The 17,491-nt window shown below is 33.5% G+C and overlaps 1 protein-coding gene across 4 annotated transcripts in view; it reads left to right on the plus strand.

Moving 5' to 3' along the window:
• eIF4EHP (eukaryotic translation initiation factor 4E homologous protein) overlaps nucleotides 1–17,491 on the plus strand; it is a 57,664-nt gene that overhangs the window by 10,043 nt on the left and 30,130 nt on the right. For all 4 annotated transcript variants that reach the window (XM_075382013.1, XM_075382009.1, XM_075382011.1 and 1 more), the window contains exon 2: nucleotides 14,339–14,405. Coding sequence is in view for 3 of the 4 variants with exons in the window: in XM_075382009.1 (XP_075238124.1) it covers nucleotides 14,339–14,405 (67 nt within the window). In the remaining variant the exon portion in view is untranslated. The remainder of the gene's footprint in view (nucleotides 1–14,338; nucleotides 14,406–17,491) is intronic.

The following is a 17,491-nucleotide window of genomic DNA, read 5'->3' on the forward strand; positions in this document are numbered from 1 at the left end:
ACGTGTGACACAAATATATTTTTAATGCAGATGAAATTGCCTTATTTTACAAATTTCTTCCTGACAAGACCTATGAATTTAAAAAAGAGAAATGCTAAGGTGGTAAATTCAGCAAAGAAAAGGGCCATTCTTTTGTTGGCAGTAAATATGGCAGGCACAAAGAAATTAATTTCCTTACAGGTAAATAAAAAAATCTGAGATGTTTTGCTGGAGTAAAATCATTTCATTATACTAAATCATGTTCATTATACTCACAATAAAAAAACATATATTAAATTTGAAATTTTCAGTTCTTGGTTGACCGAAGAAACAAAAATTTATTCTATTTTTAACAGTTTTAATGCTCACAGTATGATTCCTCCTCTCAAATGGATCAAAAGTACAATTTTTACCAGCTAATATGACACAAATCTCCAGCCCCCAGACCAGAATGTAATATTAAGAACTTCAAAATATTGTACGATTTAAGTTTTATGAAAATATATCTTGTGCATTGAAGAGGATTAAGAGTGTAGTATTAACTACACTGTTAGTGTAGGGATAACAGTTCTCAAAGTTTTTGTTTTTCCGCCAAAAAAAGCATAAATGTTTTACGCTTTGGAAGAAGATGAGGTGGAAGTTAAACCTTGCACTAAAGAAGACCTTGCATTTGAAGAATTTATTCGAGTAGATGAGGATTTTGCAGTCACAGAAACATAACTGATAAAAAGTGACATTGTAACATCATCAAATAATGATGGAAATGAGGCTTCTGATGATGATGAAGTTTGGAAAAAATATAAATGTGTGGTTAAGGACGCTAAAAGTGCTATAAACATTTTGCTCATTTTCTTAGAAAAAAACTAATGAAGTTCCAGAGTATACGCTCTGCTGTTCCATCTTCTGCTTTTATTTCAGTTTGTTTCTATTGAGAACATGATTGACCTAAATATTGTCAGTAACCAAAAGCATTGTATAATTACAGACTTTGTTACAAGTGAATAATATACATTACTGAATTTAATTTTTTATAACAAGTTATTACAACATTATAAATCAATAATAACATTCACATTATTGTTTATTTTGGTTTACTTAAATGCATTTTTAATTAAGTTAATTTTCACACAGTAATATTTATTAATAAATGTTATCATTAAATTTACATTGCTTATAGATATAGCAGCTACTAGTAGTTGCTATAAGAAAGAACAGTATAGTACAAAAGATTTTCCTCTGTATCTCAAAATAATTTATAACCTCTGTAAGTCAAAAAAGTTTGAAAATTAATCTTTGTAACGAAAGTATACATAAGTCAAACTAATTTCTTTTTCCCTTGGAATTCGAGTTGACATGACCAAAGATTTGACATTAATTGTTCTTGCTTTTTTCTATTGACTAAGGTGAGTAAGGATTAGTACAATTTCAGAACATTTTGCTTAATTTTGTTAATTCTTCTGATAACTTTTGTCTTATGTTTTTCTGTTATTCAGACATTTAATAGTAGTGATTATAAAAAATGATTCAATTGAATCTAAACTTATGTTGACATCATCATGTGTAGGATTTGTTGGAGGAAATCAATTAATCCAGGAGTACTTGCAACTGACAGAAAAATACTACGACAAAAGTTGGATCCTGAAATACTCTCCCATTGACTTTCAACACCTGACCCTTGAGGTAGCTCCTGCCTCAATTTTATCTAGAACTGCTTTTTATACCCTAGTATGAGGCTCTCGCTCTTTTATCATTAGATTGTATACAACTATTGCTTTTATAAATTACGTGACTGATCAGTAGAATTTAAAAAAATTTCTTTATGTTACTGTACACATTGTTATAAAATAGTGATATATTTTTAAATAGATAAACTTCATAAATTTCTTAAACAGTTTTGGTTTATTCATTTTTAAAATTTTTGTGAATAGCATCTACAAAAAAAAATTAATGTTAGAATTGTATGATGATCCTGAAATCAGTATGAGAACTAAAGATGATAAGAGTATTCAAACTGTCCTACACAGGAATTTCTACCTTCTGTTTACAAAATGAATATGAAGTTATAGTTTGGAAATATATAAATTCTTTAAAATCTTTCTCTACTAAGTAAAAACTTTAATTTGTGAACTTGAATTCAATCATCCTAATTGTCATCACTACTTGTCAGATTTGTTAAAACTTATATTTAAAAAATTGAGTAGATTTTTTAAGGAAATTGTTGTGGTACTGTTCCTCATAAGCATATTTGGCAAGTCCTCTTGACATGACTTATAAGTTATGTACATGACTTATAAATGCATCATATTCCAGCACAAATATTCACTGGTAATAAAGGCTTGTTAAAGGTTAAAAAAGGAGATTATCAACTAAAACTTATCTGTTGCTTTCCATATTTAAATTTATGGCCCCTTTTGCTAAAGCTCTTTGACAGTTTTGTTCTTCTGACTGATTAAGGAGATATTGACATACCACAAATCACCTTTTGAAAAATGTCATGAGGTTCTAATGTGACATCTAAATCTAAAAATTTCTTCAGTCAAGCATTCTTGATGATTGAACATAATTTTTTGATGAACAAATCTGAAGCAGTTCTTTCAGTTATTGGTAGGAGTTCCAGTTTTTACAGCGTCTCAATATCAAGAGATCTTAACTTTTAAAACCCATCTTTGAGATTGCTTCGTTTTGGAAATTAAATGTTGCATGGAAGTTTCACTTCACTTTTTGTTTCAGCAGTTTTCTTAGTTAACAGAAGGGAGATCAAAAAGAAGTTTCAGGTAATATTGTTTACCCTCATAGTTGTACAACATCTGGAGAAGATGTAGTTAATATATATATAATATCCATTATATATTATTATCCATTGTGTATATTATTATCCACATGGAAGGCAAACATTCTGTGATGCCTATTCAAATGTCAGGGTTACGAAAGAAAGATAGACTGAAGTCTACTTGAAGTTAAAATAATGGTTTTTGCTGTATCCCAAGTCTACCTGACCATCCCACAAGACATCCTCTCATGACAGGGTAGAATCCATGATCAGATGTGCCAATATAGTGCTTTGCCTCTGCTTTACTGAACAGGTGGCCAGTTTGTGTTTACCATTATCAATCACTCTGTTCAGGTATATCAGAATAATCCCATTTACCAGTAACAAAAGTTGCCACGTACAGCAAATAATGCAGAAGAGTTCATTCTGTAAATGAAATTGAACTATGTCCTTGCAAATGCATGATCTACATAGACAGACTATCGAGCTTCATTAATACACCTTGGGGTGTATACATAGAACAAAGTTGTTTTCCTTTGATGTAGGGATGAATTTACATTGGAGGAAAAGAAAGATCCTCCTGGATGAGCATTTTTATGTGGACCCTCTTCCATAGAAATTGTTATGAAAGTATATGTTTCCATAAAAGGGTTTCGTCAGTCGATATGTCACAAGTTGCGGGCGGAGATGCATTTGGGCGTGTCCCGGATCTTTGAGCCTGCCTGGGTTCTCCCAGCTGCCTCCCACAATTTAACCGGGGTCGGGGAGTCAGTACTGTCTGACCCGTTATACCCACATCCCAGGGCTCCGATACCCTCACCCATGAGACAGTCCCTGCCAAGAGTTGGACTGACTCACGCTGAACCGCGCAAGACTTGAGGGAACCTGGTTGAGGGTGAGCTGATGTAAGCCTGAGAAGAGGAATGAGCATTACCCGTACGCAATCCGCTCAGCGTCTGCAAAAACAAATCATGCCTCCCCTCCAACCGCCGAAAACAACGAAACGGAGAAGCACACCGCAACCAGCTCGTTACTGCCAATCCCCTACTCCACTCCACAGGGGGCTCCTGAGCAAAACCATTGTCCCGTTGGTGACAAGTGAAAATACCGAAGTCCCATGTTGTTGCCCGTCCATGACATGTGCGTAGATGAAATTGCATGGACGTGGAGGTGGAATTTTGCTCAGGCATTATTTTCATTTTTTTTTTGCGTTTTATGAACATTAACTTCTAATAAGGTCATTAGCTTTCGTCACATTCTTTATAAAATAATTAAATCACTAGCAATATAGTCAGTTTAATTATATAGTCCTTACATTTTAATAAAACAAAAGTAAACAGAAACATTTAAACAAAATGCACACAACATTTACAGGGTGTAAAGGGCTCAAACACAAATTTCCGTTGTTACGTGACGTCTAACTTGTTAGATGCAACTTTCTAGCGGATGAATATGCTATACACCCGAAATCTAGCATCGATTACTAAACCAATATAGTAGCAGTAATATCTCTTTTCTGAGCCCCAATTGATGTTCAATAAACGTTTAATAATACGATTGTCAGATCACCGATGTAAACGCTTTTGCTGATTTCTTCTGGATTAGCTAATATCAGTTTATTGATAGCGATCATAAACAAAGTACCTCTCAGCGGTTAACCTTGTGGTATGCCATTTTCCAATCTTTTTTCTGACGAGAATTCTTTATAAACTCGTACTTAAAAATACGATTGTTTATGTAGTTGCCAAAATAACGATAAATTGCCGTGAATACCCCATTCATGTAGCTTCATCAATCATTCATTCAATCATTATTCCATGACGCCAACTATTAAAAGCCTTCTGCAGATCAAAGAAGACTTGGGAAACATCGTCGTGTTTTCTAGTTATGAAACTGTTGTATGTAGTGTTTTCTAAATTGAATATTGAGTCATAATTGAGTGGTACTGTTGAAATCCTACTTGATGCGAGGATAAAAGACCTCTTTCCAAAATCCAAACGAGTCTATTTGTAATTTTTTCCAATAGCACAGGCCAAAGATATCGGACGTAACTATTGGGATCGGTCACTTTTATCTTTCTTTGGGATTGGTTCAGTGTATGTTTTCTTCCACTGCCGCGGGTATATTCCATCCCACCATATCTTGTTATATAGTTGTAGCAATCTAAGTTTTGCACCAGTGCTTAGAATTCCGATCACGATTAATCTATTTCGTCTGGACCAGATGGTGTATTTCCCCAACGCTTTCACAAGTTTTTCAATTTTGAAAGGTACATTGTAAAAAACATTCTTTATGGTTCCAAAACTTAGGTGATCCTCAAGTTCTGTTTTATTTTTTTATTTTTGAAGCATTCGTTATAATTAGTCTTTTTACTGACTTTTTCCAATTTTTTGACTAATAATTGGGCAATTTCGTTTGGAGTATGTATTAGATCGTTTTCATATTGAAAGCAAGTTATGAGAGTAAAGTTTGTGTGTCCACAGATAAGTTTTCTGCTAGTAGATGACACGTATTGTTGCCAGGATTATTTTCTTTTAATCTGTCACACGTCTTTTGGCATATACCCTGTGTCTTTTAAAGGCAATTAAATTTTCGGATGTTGGACGTTTCTTGAAAGCGTTATAAGCTTTTTTCTTACTTTTTATTGCTTCACTATTTTCATCAGAACTTTCACAATAGAAGGGGTGTTTTAGGATTATACCTTGGTACCGAGTCAAATAACATTGGTTAGAAAGTCCAAATTTTCTATAACTACAGTTGTTTCGGGGAGTATTGTATCAGCAGTGAAGTTCGTCCAATCTATCTTATCTTTTGGAGATGGGTTATCATTTTATTGTAACATCAGTTGTAATTTGCACCCAATAATGGTCACTTCCGCGAAGGTCTTGTGTAATTTTAAAACAGTATTTTCATGCTATTGAAGCACTTATAAAAGTTTAATCTATACAGGACGTCGATCTGTCTGACATTAAAATAAGCTCCTGAGCCGACTGGCGAATCGACTTTTTTATATTGAAAGTTAATTTTGGGGTTTGCCTTTTGGCCAACTCTTGTTTCTCTTTTACATTTTCAGAACAGCTTCATATTCTAGAAGTGTGTCATTACCCGTGTAGCTCCCAGCCTCCGAGTCTGAGAACAAGAAAGCTGCGGATGACGGCAGAGAATCAGAGAAAACAAATTAATTATACATATCACTTATACTTAAATTGTTGAATCAATAGTTTAAATTATGTTCACATTGGTTGTACATAATACAATAATAAATAGTAATGAATAATAATAATCATCATACAACTCGAATATATAATAAGTTGCTTATCAGCTATATTTCCTTTGTAACAAGTTAGTGTATATATATCTTAATATAATTTTTCTTATAAATTGGGTAATCGATACCTCTTATTGTACTTAACTGATATAGATATTAGGATTTCTTTGTGTGTGTTTGTGAGTCCTTATGACGTCCATGTGTATTATCTCACTCCAATGAAGATTTAGTGTAGATAATGCATAAATATCAGAAATCTATTCAGATTGGGATCGATAATCCGCTAAAATAAGTAATATGTAAATATCGGAATATATCCGATATTTACGTAACAATGTTCATTCGCTGTAATGAACACTGATTGGGATCAATAATCTCATACAATGAGCATATGTATATGTTGTATATACGTACATGTTTGTGTTGTATGTGTATATGTATGCATGTTGTGCGTGTGCATGTATATAGTATAATAGCCAGTCTGTAAATCATTTAAAATTATAGAGCAATGTGAACATGATGTAATAGTTATATTGATTTGCATCTAGCTTGTAAGAATAATACGAGGTGCTACCCAAAAGTTCGGGGAATTTGAATTTCGCGCGCGCACCATTGCTGGTACGACCTGCTGCCGCTAGATGTGGCACGGTACTCTTTGTGAAATCAGTGTTCCAACAGCTGTGACGGTGTGAGGCTGCATTGTTGACTTTCGTGCGGTTGTGTAATGTTATGTTTTACTGCTTCAGCGCAGTTCTAAATGGCAGATTATAAAGAGCAAAGAACCTGCATCAAATTTTACTTAATGCTTAAAAAACTGGTGCAGAAACCCATCGCATGCTTGTGAAAGCATTTGGTGACAATGCTATGAGTAAAAGTAAAACTTTTTGTGGTACAAACGATTCAAAGATGGATGAACGACAGTCTGTGACGATGAGCGTTCAGGAAGACCATCAACAAGCACAACACCGGAAAACATCGTGAAAGTGTGAGAGGCTATTGTTGTAGATCGTAGACAAACAATCCATGATGTTTGTGGAATCGTACAATTGTCATATGGGTCTGTGCAACGCATTTTGTCGGACAATTTGAACATGAGACGCATTGCTGCAAAATTCGTACCGAGACTGTTGAACAGCCACCAGAAACAAAATCGCGTAGCTGTCTGCAGTGAATTGAAAAATTCAGCAAGAGATGACCCTAACTTCATCTCCAACATCATAACAGGTGATGAGACATGGATGTACGGGTATCACCCTGAAACTAAGCAGCAGTCGTCGCAGTGGAAGTCGCCAAGTTGAAGGATTTAGTTCCATTGTTGTCATCCCTTGGAATTATGTCTTGAGATGTCTTAATGGTTTGACTTATTTGCATTACTATTTTAAAGGAATTATATTTGCATCTAAATTAAATGAATTATATGAAATCTTTGAAAGTGGAGATACTTTGAGTTGAAAGTTTCACCTTTCATAATCTGGAGGTATTGTATCTAACAGAATTTGATGTTAACAGCTTAACAACAATAAATTCATATGTATTGACTGGATTATGCCTTGCTTCAAGAGCACTGACATATGAAGATACTTCAATAATAAATTTGGATAAATTATCCAAAGAGTCTTCCTTTATGGAATTTAGTTTAAAAATACAATCTACATTATGAGATGCAATTAAATATTTATTGTCGAAACACGTTTTTAATAGATCTAGTGCAATTGTATAATTTTCATTCGTAATTGTTAAATTTTTAATAATAGCCAATGTTTTGCCCTTTAAGGAGGTTTTTTGTAAGTAGTGGAGTTTTTGTAAATTACTTAAATTTCTATTATGTACTGAATCGCTAAATAAAGTGTAATAATGTTGCCAGTCAAGAACAATACCTCTGAAAAATGAAATTAATTGGCAACTAAGCAAATGCTTAGTTGCTGTAACTACATTAATTTTTTGAACAATTATTGTTTGCTTAATATTATCTATTAAACATTGTAATTTACATTTAAAGAAGATTCGTCTTCAACCTGCACGCGATCTGAATAAATATCCTAATTATCTTCCATTTCAAGTTGCGTTTGAATGGTATCATATTTGCCTAGCAACTCATGAAGGTTTCTTAATTTAATTTGCAAAAGATGAATGTTAATTTGAGTGACATTATATTTTTCATGGATTTAATTGATCCTTTATGTTTAATTAATTGTTCTTTGTTCATTATGAATTAACAGCCTTAATTAACAATGATAAATATAAGAATTAAATAAAATATAATTAAATGAAATTGCTTGATGGTAATGAAGAAAACGTTGTAGGCTGTATTTCATTGAATAATTAAGTGGCAAATTTAATAGCTTCTTTTTTGATAAACCATAAATTGATATGTTGAACGATTTGTAACACACAACATAGATTGTCTTTAACTGAAGAATGCCACAATAAATCAAATCTTCACAAATCTGTGGCATGGAGGACAAAAAAAAAGTTTGAATAACTGTGCCTAAATGCACCTTACAGTATTTGGAACGTATGCCGCTGGATCATTAATGTCTTTCAATAAATACCTTGTTAGTGTGATCAATTATATTTTTATTATATGTAATTTATAATAGATTTAGATACAATTCATTTATTTTAATATTGTATTATTCGTAAATTATTTCACATTGTTGAGCTTAAGTTACATCTTTAACAGAACTGAATTAACTTTAACTACAATTTTAACTGAACTGAATCAATGAACAATAGTATTATACAGACGAAATGTATATTATAAAACAGCTGTGTTTAGCTCAACTAGATTAACATATTTATATGCCTTACATAAGTAAGAAGAAAAGAGTTACATAGTTTTTTATCGTTAATAAGGAGGACGTGAAACTGAACAATGGGAATCGGAGAGATACCACAACAGGATTTGCACCAGCCACCACCTTGGCAAGGCAGAAACATGTCTCCTGTGCGATTTTAGGTAGTTTGTGGCTTTGGTTGGGAAACCACCTCCAAAGTATGTGGCTTCAGACCTCTTTAGGGGTTTCCGAAGCAATTACCCTCTTAACAGGCTTATCTTATAGGAGATGTAGATGAAGTTGAACCACAGGTTTATTTTCTTTCTTGTTCAACTCAGATGCACTTTTATTCTTACTCAATGCATTATCTGGTGCACAGATAATGCAGATACCAAATGCAAGATTCCAGACTGGATGGTCTGGTATCTTCCTTGTGAGAGAAATTTAATTTTATTATTGATTATTCTCCCTATAATTGTATCTTACGTTGAAGCAAGGTAGTTCCTCTCGATTTACAACTGTTTACAAGTTTTTTAGGTTCAAAATAGCTGATTTTCTATAAGATTTAAACTTCCTGAACAGCTACTTCATGTTTGTAAACAGGACAGTTTCTTGACCAATATGTGTGCTGTCCTTTGCAGTTGATGCCGAATGGAGGATCCTTTCATGGTTCCCCTTTGTGAGTCACTTCATCTCAAATACATATTTGCGATTTCTCACATAGAACCATGGTGTGGCCAAATCGCTGGAATCTGATACAATGTAAGGGTTGCGGCACAAAAGTTCGCGCATCCAGATGGTGTATACCAGCGCATACTTTCTCTGGTAGATTCGGCCTATTATAAGTGAGGACATCAGAGGCAGAAGGTAGAACTTCACCATTCCTTTTCATGTTCAGCCTTCGGCACTATTACTCCCTACGATGATAACTCAACGATTTCCTGCTCAGAACAGTTGAGTGGATCTTGACAATCCACAATACCCTTTGAAGTCTTGAGAGTGAGCAAACTCACCATTTTGTTTAATCTAAGAATCTTCTACCTCTGGATATTGTTGGTCATCTCGATGTAAAGACTGCAGAAAGTTTTTCATATTTACTTTACTGGGTCTCCTGTGCAATTTGCTATTTTACGAGCTACCTTGAGCCTGGTTATATCAAACTGAAGTAGACTGTCTTGATTCTCTGGACTTGCTGCGTGACTCCATATATTTACCTATTTAAATGGAGCTATTATTGATTCAACCAAGTTAGTGATTGCAGTACATGAGACATTTTACCGTCATCCCTTGCATTTTTATTACTAACCTGAATGTAATAGTCCTATTTCAATTACTGTTACCTTTTGCATAATTAGTCAACTTCCTCATCTAACATTTCCTACCGTCCTATCATCCTTCTGTCTACATTCTGCCCTTTGATTCCTGCTGATCACCACTAAAAATATCTCACTCTGAATGCCTCATTCTTATCCTTTCCACAAATTAATTTACCCACCATTTCTCAAGTTTTTTCATTTAATTGTTTCCTATTACTGATTCTGCAATAAACCTATTTCTCCAACCAAATCCCTTTGGAACCATCATCATTCTTCTGCTCATATTTTTAGGACATTTACAAATACACTGTCTCATACAATCTGGTACTCCTCAATAACTCCCTCTAATTTCTATACCTTCAAATTACCATTTTCTACAATTCTCAACTTTTCCTGTTTCATTCTGTGGTACAACACTAAGAACTAATGATCGTTGTTGATGAATTGATCTGTCGTCTTTAATTTCTCACTAAAAAGGTTGTAATCTATCAGAAAATATATGGACGAATCACTACTGAACTATGTTATTTTGCAGTTCTCTTTCCTCTTCTAATTATGTTCCCAAGAATTAACAGATCTAACAATCAACAGAACTTTATAGTTCTCACCTTCGTCATTTCTGATTTATCATACTTCTGATCCCTGTTTGCTTCTATATAATCAGTTTCCTAAAGCAACATGAGTATTACTGTTTTTCCATCAAAGTGCCTACAATTCTCCTTCCATATTGGAGAACACAGACTTGTACATCATCCAAATATGTTTTCTTTTCTTGATTTTTCACTATCTGGTTTACTTATCTCCTTCAATTAATTAAGAGAAAAGGGTATCACATTGGATGGGGAATGGAGAGGAAACTGATATTTAGTGGTAATGCTAAAAAAGAAATGAAGCACCTCAACTTCCCTAATAATTGACTTCAAAATATTGCTAAAATGAAGCAATGAAAGAATATATGAATAAGAAGAATGTTAGAAGAGTAATAAAGCTGAAATCTCTTTTAAGATAATATTATTTACCCTTTTATTTAAATTAGTGTTTAAAAAAATACTGATATCTTGTGACAACTATTAATTAATAATTGTTCACATGGAATATAATGTAAAAACAGACATAGAAAGAAGTTTGCCAACCTGCTGAAAGGGTACTGCAACCATGGATATCTACTACACCTTTAAGTTTGATACCAGTTTAAAAGCTAAATTCCAGTGAGGAATTCTTTATGTAAAAATAGTAATTAATATTAATTTTTAGTGGAATAAGTGGAGGCTATATTGGCCTATGTAAAAAAGTGCAAACTATTTCACAATATGATTTCAAAGGTAAATCTTAGTGATTTTTTGAGGTTATTTGGGCAGTGGCTTATAAACATTTTGCTATTTATTCATCGTTGTTATAATTAAGATCTATCGCACAAAAATAAATGACACTACCATACAAACCTCCCTAATATTTCATCTTTGAGGTTATAGGGGCAGTGAAACGGGGGAAAATGAAATATGGGATTCACATTAAATATTATTACTTTTATCTTATTATAGTCTTTCAGAAAATAAAACTTTCTCTACATCATTTTTATACTAACAAACAAGATCATTATGTTGCATGATTTTTTTTCAATTCAAGAATATCAATAAAGATGTCTACTATAAGAAATTTGAAAAATATAAAAAAGTTGATTAATCTATGGTAAACTGCAAATGAGTTGACCAATTATATGGAAGAGTAGTAATTAAATAGAACTATTATATCCAAGTTAGTCAGAAAAGTGAACGATATGAAGGAAAGGTGTCTGATTGTAGTTTGTAAAACTGGAAGAGCTGCAAAAGTATTTTGTTTGACTGCATAAGTAAAGAAATTATGAAGAGGATGAGGAGGAGAAGTAGTTGGTTACAACCCGGAGAGAGAAAGTAAAATAAAATTTGAGCAGGTTGATTGGATCACTGAAGTGGTTTACGATGAGAATGTGTGAATTGAGTGTAAAATGACCTTCTATCAGATGATGAGGTTAATGTGAAAAGAGAGAATAGAAGATTAGAAAAAAAGAATAAAACCTGTCCTGTTTTATTCCTGTTTTCAAAGAAATTTATTGTGCAGGAATGGCTTAATAACTACAAAGAGTTATTCTACTTCTAAAGATTAGAATTAATGAAAATGGGGAAGGAGTAATTACTGAGTAGCAGTATACAAGTTATGTAGCATGACAAGCTAGGAATATCAGTAACAGATTTTATATACGTTGATGTTAATGATCAAGTGATTATGTGATCAGTAATATTGTGATTTAATAGATCTTGTACACTTGAGATTTCATTCTAATCATTCACACAGTTGTTAAATAGATTAATGAAATCACCTTTTGAAGTTTCTAGATATCCCTGCACTCAACAGTTTTAATAATTATTTGAAGTTATTTATTATTTTTAGCTCTGTTGATTAATATAAATTAAATTGTTTGTTTTTATTGTTAAAAAGAAAATGTAATTTCTGTGTAAGCTCTGTGAATAATTTTTATATGTTTATGGAATGGTAACTAATGAAAATGCTAAACCCAACCTGGTCCTTCACTGAAATTATTATTTTAAATTTATTATAATTTAAACTTATAAGTGTATTGCATTACCTACTTATTTGAGAATAGAAATTAAATGTAATTACACATTAATAGAAGTAATAAAAAAATAGTATAAATAAATACATAAATTAGTAAATATAAAATATATAAATAGAAGTACATTGAACAGCATAACAGAATGTTATAACATCATAAAATTATTTAATGTAAATTAACTTGTCCAAAATACCTGAAACTTTTTCATTCAAAGAACTTTTGAAGCTAATTTCTTGTGTGGAGTTACTTGTTTCACGTTTGTTAACGCCAAAAAAAAGTTAGTTTCTTAATAGTGTAATGTATTCTATGTTGTCTATGCTCATTTTAATATGTTATCAAATTTTGTATTTCTAAATTTCCTATTATTGTAGTATATTGAAATTTTTGTTTTTATTTGCTGTTTTAAAAATTTGCATTTTGTTAATGTATTTGAGTGTGTATTTCTGTAATGTAATTTATCAAATTTGATTGTTGTCTGTAATTCCTATATGTTTTTCTTGTGTCTGTGGGCAAATGTTGCATTGAGTTTGCTCAGTATAGTATTTATAAAGGCAGTTAGTTTTACATGGATTTGAATACTAGATCATGGATACCAGTGTTTTTTGGTGGTTGGGTTTCAATTAACCACACATCTCAGGAATGGTTGATCTGAGACTGTACAAAACTTCACTTCATTTACACTCATAAGAGTGTAAATGAAATCATCATCATCCTCAGAAGTAATACCTGAACTTTAATTCCCAGAAGCTAAACAGGAAAGCGAAACAGGAAAAAGACAGTATAATATTTAATGTAATTACTATAGTTTAATTTTTATTCTCCTGGATTGCATCATTTGTCAGTATATGTATGTTAATAGCCACCCTTCCATATCCACAGATAAAAAAAAATTCAGAATAAATAAAAAACACATCCAATGGTGGAAAATGGATAATACTAGCAACATGTATAATTTTCATATAAGCTTAAATTATGTAATTTTGACAACATTTTCAGAAAATAAGGTTACTTCTGTCTCAAAGCAATGAATTTAATATTACATTGGACATTTTGTTGATTCATTCACCTGCAGACCACAAGAAATATGTATAGGTAATTCACCCTCAACAAAAAGTGAAATTTTGCAAATCGTCCAATAGAAACAAGTGTCATGTACAATGAAATTAACGATAACGTGTAATACATAAAAACAATAATGTGATATTTAAAAGTAAACAATTTAAGCTATTTACTACAAAAAAGTTGAAAATAACACTTTAACAAATACAAACACAACATAGTAAAATATGTGTTATTTTATTATTTATTTAGGGTTTTTTTTTTTTAGTCTTTTTAAAACAGGCACCAATAATAAAAGTGCCATAGGTTATAAGACTCCTACGTAGAAGGTGCTATTTCAAAAACATTTTGGTTGAGAAAGTTTCCTTTTAACAGAAATTTTCCCTTTGATTAGAGAAGGTTTTGAAGTTAAATCATGTAATATTTCTTTTTTTTATTATTATTGTTGATGTAGAAATAATCAAATTGTAAAAAAAAGGAAATGAAAATTTTAATGTATATTGACCTTTAGAATATTTAATCAGATGTTTTGTTTTTCATGTACATTCTGTGTTGCAGGCTGAAGAATAGTGATGATAGCGGTGAAGAAGAGTCTACATGTAAAGACTTGCAGAGTGCTGAAAAGGTATTAATGTTAATAAAATGTATGCTTTTTTAATGTATATTTGATTTTATAAAATAATAAAGAAAAAAATACACAACTTAAAACTGCAGTTTTAGCACCGCAAGGAGTTTTCATCACATTGTTTTCAGATTTTAAATCTTCCTATATGATTGACTTCTAGAGGAACTGAAAAGGTTATTTTCCAAATCTTTCCAAAGTTTTTTAGACACCTTTTTAGAAGAAAGACTATCAATAACTTAACATTTTTTTGTCTACTATTCATAATGTGGATCCCAGAGACGAATTAATGTATTATCTAAAAACATTTGTTACATTTTTAACATGAACCCTTTATTGCAACGGAAGCCTGAAAATAATCTGTTTAACTGTCTGCCTTGCAAAAAGATCAGTCCAGAAACTGACCATTAACCGTCATCGTTTTTCTGTGTGAGGAATAATTCAACAAATTTTAAAAATGAATCCTAAAGTAACAGTTTTTCTTATTCATATAATAATTGCCTAGATCTAAGGAGTAATCTTTTTTAATATTTAATAAACGAAAGTGATTTTGGTTGTCCTGAAATTGTTGCACTTTTCTACACTGAAAATGATCTTAGTTGGCATAAATTCTTTACTAAAACTAGCAAATTGATCTGAAATGTTTGAGCTGAGCTGTATGGATTCCAGTAAAAATGTTAAATTAGTAGTTCTAGTGAAACACTGTCTAGCCTGTGCTGTGTGATAATACAGTGTGTCATACTTTCATGTTGATATGATATTTAGGGAACAGAACAAAATGAATAAAATTGATTTGGTTTTAGATTCACATAAATGTGCTCCTACAATTTTGTCTTTTACAGTACACTGGAAAGGAGAGGTAGATGACTGTTTATTTTGGAAAATGTCCATAGCTTTTAAAGATTTTAAGACATTTTCTTTAGCTGAATATGATAATGAGAAGTGTTTTGTTGTATTTTATTAAGGAAAAAAGTAAATGCTAGAGGAGTGTCTCTGTTGAGAAGTGAACGTGAAAGGTGGTGTTAAATAGTGCTCCTGCATTAGTGTGTGTTACTAGTGTTTGTGTGTTGGTGTTCTGCTTCGTTTCCGGCTACCTGTGTCCATAACCATGTGACGTCAGCAACATCTCGTTAGGACGCCTATCCAGGCCCTCAGCTACATACCAAAACTATTGTCAACGAGCGGATAAGTTTTAAACCTTTGTTTAAAAACTTTCTAATTTATTTCTATAAGTTAATATATTAGTGAATACTATTAAACTTTTACAAGTAATTTTATTCCTAATTCTTAAATTAATTTGTGAATATTGATATTAAATTTTGTTAAATTGATATTACTTAGTTTAATTTAACTTCATATAAGTTAATTTTAATTAAATTTAATTAATTAAGCCATTAAATTGGACTTTATGTAAATTAAATATAATATAATAAATAATTTTATTATATTAATTACTTCTAGTTTTAATCATTTTACTTTTTATTTTAAATTTTCTACGACAGACTTTTCTTCGAAGTCAAAAATAGTTAAATAACTTAATATTAATTTAAATTTTAGCTGTGCTCTTCGAACGATTCTTTCTTAATGGAAAGCTATGTAATCCGAACCCGTCCTTCTCCCCCTTGTTCTCCCTCACTTGAGTTTTCTGTTGGAGGAGAGGATAACAGTGTGGGAACAAGAAAACGTCTAAAGCGTAGGTCGGTAACCACGGGTGATCAACCCTCTGAGGAGCCGAACACTACGAGGGGCAGCTCTGAAACGGCAGCTGCCACGATGGAGGTTAGCGATGGAAATTCCTCGCAAGCTCCGGTCACTAGGCGGGAGAAACTCCCACCTATTATGTTGGACTGCCCCAAGAAGTGGCCAACGCTGGCGACAGTAATCTCCACTATTATAAGAGAGCGCCTGGTAGTCAAAAGTACCGGGCTCTCTGTAAGACTGCAGCTAAGCAGCGAAGGCGAATTCAGGGAAGTACAGAGAGTTTTCTGCATTCCAAGGGAGTCGCCTTTCACTCCTTTCAGCTCCCAAAAGATAGGGAACTCAAAGTGGTTATCCGGGACATACCTTATGGGGCCACCTAGGAAGAAATAAAAGAGGAGCTGACCTCGCTCGGTTACGAGGCAGTTTCAGTTAAAAAGCTGATGACGAGGGACGGAAGGGAGACACCCACGTACCTCGTCGCCTTAAAACGAACGTCAGTCACCAGGGGCGTTTATGACCCGGAAAACTTATTCTATTGTAGAATTAAGGTGACCGTATTTGTGTCTCGAGGGGGTCCGCCCCAATGCCGCAGATGCCAAAAATTCGGCCACTCGTCGAACTATTGCCGCAGGGCACAGCTCTGCGTGAAATGTGGTGGAGACCACGACACGGCGACGTGTCTGAAGCGGCGAAGAGCCTGCCTCGTGTGCAAACTGTAAGGGGCCGCACCCGGCCAATTACAGGGGCTGTCCTTATTATAAGGAGCAGCTGAACAAGCAAAAGGGCACCCAGAAAACATCGTAGCTGGGCGCGAGTCGCCGGAGGGGGAAAACGAGCCCCCAGCCGCAGGTAGTTTTATCGGCGGCATCGGTGACTGTGGAAAAAGGGGAACTACCTACCCCCACACCAACAAATCCTAAACCGGCAATAGTTACAAGACAGGTGGAGGCAAAAAAGCCGAACAAGCCTGCTCCGCAGGAAAAAAAGGCAGTCGGACAATCGGCAAAATCAAAGAGGGCGGGTGCCAACCCCATGACGTCTGGCAAACACACCAAGGTCCCAGAAGCCCCACGCCTCACCAAAAAGGCGTTAACGACTCCCGGTCCCTCCAGCGGCAAAATAAATATAACCGGAGTTCCGGCAAGGATTTCTTGTCACAAGTGACAATTAAGGATGTCCTACCGGAAATTCAAGTAATATTGCCCCGCCTGCTCCAAGTTAAATCTCTTAAGGACTGCATTCAGTCCATCATAGAGTGCCTCATGAACTTGCTATCTGGGTGTGGTTAGGCAAACTCTCAGATTGTTACAGTGGAACGCCAATTCAATAGTAGGCAAGACGGCAGAACTATGCCGTCTGGCCGAGGATCTACTAATAGATGTGATACT

This window comes from Lycorma delicatula, chromosome 1 (assembly GCF_047948215.1).
Source record: "Lycorma delicatula isolate Av1 chromosome 1, ASM4794821v1, whole genome shotgun sequence".
Taxonomy (NCBI): Eukaryota; Metazoa; Arthropoda; class Insecta; order Hemiptera; family Fulgoridae; genus Lycorma; species Lycorma delicatula.